The sequence below is a fragment of the Alligator sinensis genome, unplaced genomic scaffold (genome assembly GCF_000455745.1).
Source record: "Alligator sinensis unplaced genomic scaffold, ASM45574v1 scaffold1907_1, whole genome shotgun sequence".
Lineage (NCBI taxonomy): Eukaryota > Metazoa > Chordata > Crocodylia > Alligatoridae > Alligator > Alligator sinensis.
In genome coordinates, this window is record NW_005843160.1 from 132,250 (window position 1) to 139,557 (window position 7,308).

The 7,308-nt window shown below is 51.2% G+C and overlaps 1 protein-coding gene across 1 annotated transcript in view; it reads left to right on the forward strand.

Annotated features, from left to right (window-relative positions):
* Positions 1-5,998: 5,998 nt before the first annotated feature.
* Positions 5,999-7,308, forward strand: part of LOC102384740 (chymotrypsin-like elastase family member 2A) — a 6,150-nt gene continuing 4,840 nt past the window's right edge. The window contains exon 1 of the mRNA XM_006037681.2: positions 5,999-6,070. Coding sequence (XP_006037743.1) covers positions 6,031-6,070 — 40 coding nt within the window. The 5' untranslated portion in view covers positions 5,999-6,030. The remainder of the gene's footprint in view (positions 6,071-7,308) is intronic.

The window sequence follows — 7,308 nt, forward strand, 5'->3', positions numbered from 1 at the left end:
CTACGGTTGTGGCACGCCTGCCTTCGCACCCATTGTCTCCCGAGTGGTAGGAGGTGAAGACGCCAGACCCCACAGCTGGCCTTGGCAGGTAAAGATCCTGCGTTACACCTGAATGAGACGGGTCTGAGGCCTTGTCAATTAATGGAGCTAACACACAAGTTTTTCTCAATGGTCTTGTCACAGCATTGGGGCTGGGATTAGGCCTCAAAGGGTGGTGTTGGATCTGGAGGAAGCCTCTCCCGAGTGGTAGGAGGTGAAGACGCCAGACCCCACAGCTGGCCTTGGCAGGTAAAGATCCTGCGTTACACCTGAATGAGACGGGTCTGAGGCCTTGTCAATTAATGGAGCTAACACACAAGTTTTTCTCAATGGTCTTGTCACAGCATTGGGGCTGGGATTAGGCCTCAAAGGGTGGTGTTGGATCTGGAGGAAGCCAAGAGGCTTGCAAGCTTGCCCACATTTTCTTCTGTTTTGTTGGTTCATATAGCAGAGACAGAACATACCGCATTTACCTGGGGAAGCATGACCTGAAGAAATATGAACTCCGCTCCATGACTGGTAGGCCAAAGAAGATAATTGTCCATGATGACTGGGACACCTGGGGCATCATGTAAATCTACCCTTTCCTCCAGCACTGAGATGGGAGATGGAAGGGACCTGCAGACTCCCCTCTTTGTTGCCTCTGTGGACAAGGCTGGGCTCCAACCTGCTGGCTTGGACTTTAGTTTCACTCACATTTTTTTATTATGTTCTGGTCTGGCTGGTTGTTCCCTGCTGAATGGGATTTGGTGCAATATTGATCGCCAAAGAACGTATTTTAACAGAGAAGGAAGGCACTTCCAGTGTAATGTTAAATGCCTAGCTGTGGGGGGTGCTCCACGATTCCAGGTTTTGATTTGTTTGCTTGCTCCCATATTACACCCTGGTCATGGGGACAATGCAAGTTAAAGATACTAAGGTCTGTATGCACTGAAGAGTGCTCAAGGATGCTCACATGACGCAGGACCCCAAGTCTCCCTTCCAAAAGGGGCTCGGGGGCCTGGATCCCAGCAGCTGCAGTCGAGACATGCGGTTCTTCTTGGCCGCATCAGTTCTGTAATGCTGAGAAAGGTGCCTAGTGCCCCGTGCATTTGTGGCGATGCTGCTCCCGCTGCATCTTCGTGGTAGAATGCACGTGTCTGCATTTGGCTTCTACCCCGGGGCTGATGAAAGGCCCTGATCCTGCAGCCTTCATGCAGGGCTGACTCCCACTAAAACCAGTTTTGCACAGAGAGACTGAGCCAGGCCCCATCGCCGGTATAATCTACAGAAGGGAGCAACTGCAGAGAGAGAGATCCAGGGGAGTTGATCATTGCCAGGTACTGTACAGCGATCTCCAGTTGCGATTAACCTCTTCCCCTCTTCATTCCCCTTTGGTCTGTGTTTCAGCAACGACAGTGCCCTGATCAAACTGGCTCAGCCAGTGAAATTGGGCAAGATAATCCAGGTACCCACCCTGGGTACCACCCTGTCCCCAAGGCTTCTCCTGCTTTGTCACTGGATGGGGTGAATCCCTAGTAGGTGGAGCAGCCTCTCCTAGGATCAAGATTCCCATGCGTGTAACTTATGTTCCTTAACACCCACGTACTTCACTTCAGTGATGGCACAGAGGGCACGCTGACCTGTGCTGATGGGCAAAAGGAATGGGAACGACTTTGGTAGAGGAAGTGGGGCATACCGCCCCAGACGGACCAGGTTCCTCAACAACAATCTGGCAGATCTGGCTGATTCTGGCTCTTGCATGGGAGCTAGAGCAGTTCTTGGTTGCCCAAGGAAAGCTAAGAAATCACAGAGAGGGTTTCCTTGGTTCAAATCAATGCTTGAAGCAGGCCAGGCCTCCAGCACTATCTAAACAGATAGCAGAGATAGTGGGGCAGATTTTTAAAGGTACTCAGTGCCCAACTCTCACTGATTTCAGTAGACCTTTGTGCTTTGTTATGTATCACAGTCTGACTCATGGTCTCTGGTTTGAAGAACTTACTGTTCTTCATTCATACTGTTCAGTTCAGGATTTGGGCATAAGTAAAATAAAGGGGGGCGAAACAAGCAAGAATATTCTGTTGCACCAGCAATCTTGGCTACACATGGCAATTGCTCAAGCTTGGTATCTGGGAGATGCAAAAATCAAAGGATCTCCTGTTCCACTGGTCTGCAACTTCAGGCCCCGGAAGGGATCTTTCTATTCAGCACAGTGCTAAATCGCATCATCATTTCCTGGGGTCTCCGTTCTTGCAACCAAAAGAAGTTGGTGGTTACAAGCTGGGATAAAAGGTGGTGATGCAGGTGCTATTCCAAGCTGGAATCAAAGTCTGCTTCTTCTTTTCACTCCTATGTTTAAAGGAACTGTGTAATTTTCTCTGGGGTGTCCAGATCTGCTGCAAGTATAGCAACATTCTCCAAGGGAAAATGTGCCCAAACAAGCATGCTGGCACCTCCATTATTGCCCGCGGTAGGGCGTAACCCCAGCACTCCTTTGGCAATGCTCCAGGGCAACTGCTGCATCCACAAAGATGTAGTAACCCTGCCCTGGCTGTGCACCTCTCTGAGAGAGGCAATGGCTGGGATTAACTCAGTCCCACATCTGCCAGATCCCAGCCCTGACCTTCCCTTCTCCCCTTGTACTCGGCCTTGGTGAGGCCGCAGCTGGAGTACTGCGTCCAGTTTTGGGCTCCACAATTCAAAAAGGATGTGGAGAAGCTTGAGAGAGTCCAGAGAAGAGCCACGCACATGATCAGAGGTCAGGGAAGCAGACCCTACGATGACAGGCTGAGAGCCCTGGGGCTCGTTAGCCTGGAAAAGCGCAGGCTCAGGGGGGATCTGATGGCCACCTACAAGTTTATCAGGGGTGACCACCAGTATCTGGGGGAACGTTTGTTCACCAGAGCGCCCCAAGGGATGACGACTAGGTCGAATGGTCATAAACTACGACAAGACCGTTTCAGGATGGACATAAGGAAGAATTTCTTTACTGTCTGAGCCCCCAAGGTCTGGAACAGCCTGCCACCGGAGGTGGTTCAAGCGCCTACATTGAACACCTTCAAGAGCAAACTGGATGCTTATCTTGCTGGGATCCTATGACCCCAGCCGACTTCCTGCCCTTTGGGCAGGGGGCTGGACTCGATGATCTTCCGAGGTCCCTTCCAGCCCTAGTGTCTATGAAATCTATTAAATCCTTTACCCCTCCGCAGCTGAGCACTCACCTAGGGGAACACATACAGACCAGACAAGAGCCCTGTCTCGCTCCCACCCCAGGTTTCTGATGCATCCAGAGCTCTCCCCAACTGTACTGCCCTCTTTTGTACATTTTTGGATGTCATGTTATGCCACGTCAGGAGTATACATCAGGCACTACTATTATGGACATGTTATTGAACAGTTGTAATGGCATGGGATGTTGGAGTGGCAGGACCACCTCTCCTGGCCATTACATGGGCCCCACTGTGTTGCCTCATTTGGCCTCTCAGGGTCCCACCCTGTACCTCACCTGCCATGCCTTGATGTTATAAAACTGACAGGGAGGCTGGCCACAGAGGACACAGTGGGTTTTGGATGGTAGGCCCTTGTCTGGGTTGAGGCCTCCTTGGCCTTGTCCCACTTTCCTCTGGCTGAGCCCCGCAACTGGGGGTCCGCTGTTTCAGGACCACATGCCCCTCTATTCTCAAAAAGAGTTTCTCATCTTAGGAACCAAAGTCCCATGGACTTCTCCATCCCTACAGCCAGAACCTGGTCCTCCAGTAAAGCAAACACACAAGCGTCCGCTCCAACCCCAAAGGTTCCCCTCCTGTGGGCTAATCTTGCCCGACGCAAGCCCTTGCCCGAAGTGCCCAAGGTACTGCAGGATGCAAGGTTTCCTTCGCCATCACTGCAGCTCTGAGCCCTTCCTCTGTACTCCTGGCCTGACTCCTGCCTGCAGCTCTTCCCCCTCCACATCCTGTGGCCAGACTGGTGCTTATAAGGCCCTTCCCAGGTCACTAGATCCTCCACTTCCACCCCAGGCCTGTTGGCCATTGCTTGCTCCTGGGGTGGGCGGCCGTTTTGTGAGAGGGCTCCCTGCCTGCATGGGATCATCTCAGGGGTTGGGGAGGGCCAGCCTCCCTAGGCTCCTTCTCTCATTTAGTAATGGGGCAGGGGCTGTTATGCCATGTATAAATAATGGAAGCAATCTACACATTTTCCTTGCCAATCAACATTAGCCAGCAGGATTCAAGCTCGCGAGAGAGCAAACAGCTGCTCCGACTGACATCCAGGTTTCTCGGTGCTTCCCAGTAGAAGGAAGGTCCCTCTGGAGGGGTGGCCGTGGCCCCTTGAGGTTCATCTCATGTAAAGCCTCCAGTTATACTGCACGGAGGTGCACCAAAGGAGAGCCATTGAGCTTCTCCACCTACGAGTTGCCAAAAGACAGAATCAGAGGTGGGCCCATGGGCGACGTTTCAGACAGCTAAATTATTTGGATGCCTCAGCCCTATCTGCAAAAGGGCCTTATGGTGCATAGGAGCTTAGGGGTCTTTGAAAGTCCATGGCACTGTGGTTCCTAAGATGAGAGGCTCCTTTTGAGAACAGAGCCCCATACCCTCAAGTCACTTGGTGCCAGTCCCAGCCCTTGCGGTAGACAGCGTGGGTGACTGCACAAGGTGCCGTGGTTAGGAGGGTGCCACACACACACACACACGTGAGCAGCCCACGCTCACAGCAGTGCTCTCCCCCCGCCTCACCACAGACAGGAGGACCGGAGATCAGTTCTGAACCGGGAGAGGCTTTTAGTCCAGTTTCCACAACCCTGACATGGCGGCAGCTCGATGAGATAGTCTCAGCCACTTATGCGGGAGGACGCAGAAACAAGAGAGCTGCTCGCCTCCCAACACAATTATTATTTTCAAAGGAATATAAATAATTTGCCTTCTCTTTCATCTGGAGTTGCGGATCTCAGACAGCATAAAAATCTGGCGACCCACAAGATTCCCGCAGGGCAATCCCAGTGAAGGCAGTAACATCCCGTCCAACGTGGGCACCTACAGAGCAGTGACAGGAGTCCTGCAAGTGTGACGAGCCAGAAACTCCTGCCAACAGTGCCAGGGGAAATGAATAAATACAAATGACTTGAACCTCGGTTTCACCCTCAGACATCAAGATAACTGTGCAACAGCTGGCCCTTCCCTGGAACATTTTGAGGCTGGGCACAAGCACCATCTAATCACCAGGTCTGAAACTCCCAGGCTCCATGGACATTTTCCAGGCTGGAAGGGACAGCTCAGATCTGCTTTCCTATAGGAGATGCTTTGAGCTCCATACATTTCACTCTGCACAGGGCTGGAAATGTCCTTTTTTTACTGAAACGTTAACATGCAGGTCCTGCTGGGTCAGTGCGAGCCTTAGAGAGACTTTACAGTAAATGTTTGTTTTGAGATTTCTTAGGGGAAAAAAACCATCCCGCTCCCCCCTTGAGGAGCATCATTCTCCCCATACCTTTAAATTCCAGTGGTGGTCCCATTACAGTAGCATGTGAACATCAATTCTTCCTTATGAGACATGAACTATTCTAGGTCAGAGGTTGGCAACCTATGGGTTGTGGAGCCGTTGGATGTGGTCTGCAGAAGCAGGCCTTACAGGGGTGTCTTCTGGCAGGAGTTTTCCATATGCTGCAGCTGGGAGAAGCAGGGGTGATGGTGGGCATTTCCCCCTTGCTGTGGCTACAGCCAGGTCCTAGCACCAGCCCATCTTGGACCCAAGCTGGGTCATTCCAGCCTGCAACCAGAAAAGGTTGCTGGCCCCTAGGTTCTAGGTCATCACTTTTAAACAGGAAAAACGCTTCCATTTCCTCAAAGACACCTGATGTGTCACAGTTGCAAATTATATCCCGCCAAGGTTAGGAATGAAACTTCATCTCGTTGCATCATGGCTTTTTGTTGCAACCACTCCCAGCTTTGGGTCAAGCTAGTTTTGCACTATAAATATCCAGCAGTTGCCTTTGTAGAGCCTGCAGCACGGGACACCATGTTCAAGTTGGTGTGCATCACCCTGCTCCTGGGCTATGGTAAGTCTTTCACTTATAGCCTCTGTGCTTTTTGGAAGAGATGCTTTCCAAATACAGAAGAATGGCAGTATAGCGGGTGCTAGGGGAAGCAGAGGCAGTAACGTTCAGACTCTGGAGTTCAGTCTCTGGAGCTCTGCTAAGCAGCAGCTCTGCAGAAAAGGACTTGGAGGTTACAGTGGACAATAAGCTGAATATAAGCCAACAGCGTGGGCTTGTTGTGAAGGAGGCTAAAAGCATCCTGGGCTTCATTAGTAGGAGCGTTGCCAGCAGAACAAGGGAAGTGATTCTTCCTCTCTATTCGGCACTGGTGAGGCCGCATCTGGAGTATTATATCCCATTTTGGGCCCCCACTACAGAAAGATTGTGGACGAATTAGAGAGCGCCCAGCGGAGGGCAATGGAAATGGTTTGGGGGCTGGGGCACATGACTTGTGAGGAGAGACTGAGAGAACTAGGCTGATTTAGTCTGGAGAAGATAAGACTGAGAAGGGATTTGATATCAGCCTTCAGCTCCCTGCAGGGAGGTCTAGAGAGGATGGAGCTGGACTGGTCTCAGTGGTGGCAGATGACAGGACAAGGAGCAATGGGCTCAAGCTGCAGCAAGGGAAGTTGAGGTTAAATATTAGGAAAAACTCTCTCACTAGGAGGGTAGTAAAACATGGAACCGGTTACCCAGAGAGGTTGTGAAGACTCCACTCCTGGAGGTTTTTAAGACCTGGATAGACAAAGCCTGGGCTGGGACGATGTAGATAGGGCTGGTCCTGCTTTGAGCAGGGGGTTGGACTAGATGTGACCCCCTGAGCTCCCTTCCAGCCTGAATTCTCTATGACTATGATCTGCCATTGGAGCACAGGCAGCTGCAATGCAAGCTTCCTGGAAATGGGGTTCGGTCTCCAGCACTTGACAGGTGAACTGTAGTCACAAACCTGAGGGGACTCCACAGGACATTTTATTTTCAACCCCCCCAGCTTACTGCATGCACAATTCACTTACACAGGGCTTCTCCTCTGCCTTTCTAAGCCTTGCTGTGGTGTGGTACAACCCATCTCTTGGTGAGGGGCCCTTTCTTAGCTACTCAACTCAGATAAATGAAGTTATCTGAAATCAATACGACTGTGCTGCAGGAAAGAGGAGTTAGCTTGAATACTTTCTGTACCTCTGAAGCCCAGGGGTTTAGAGAGGTGGGGGGCAGGGTTAGGCTAGTATGCAAGTTAAATTGCTTTTAAAATGCTCATCCCT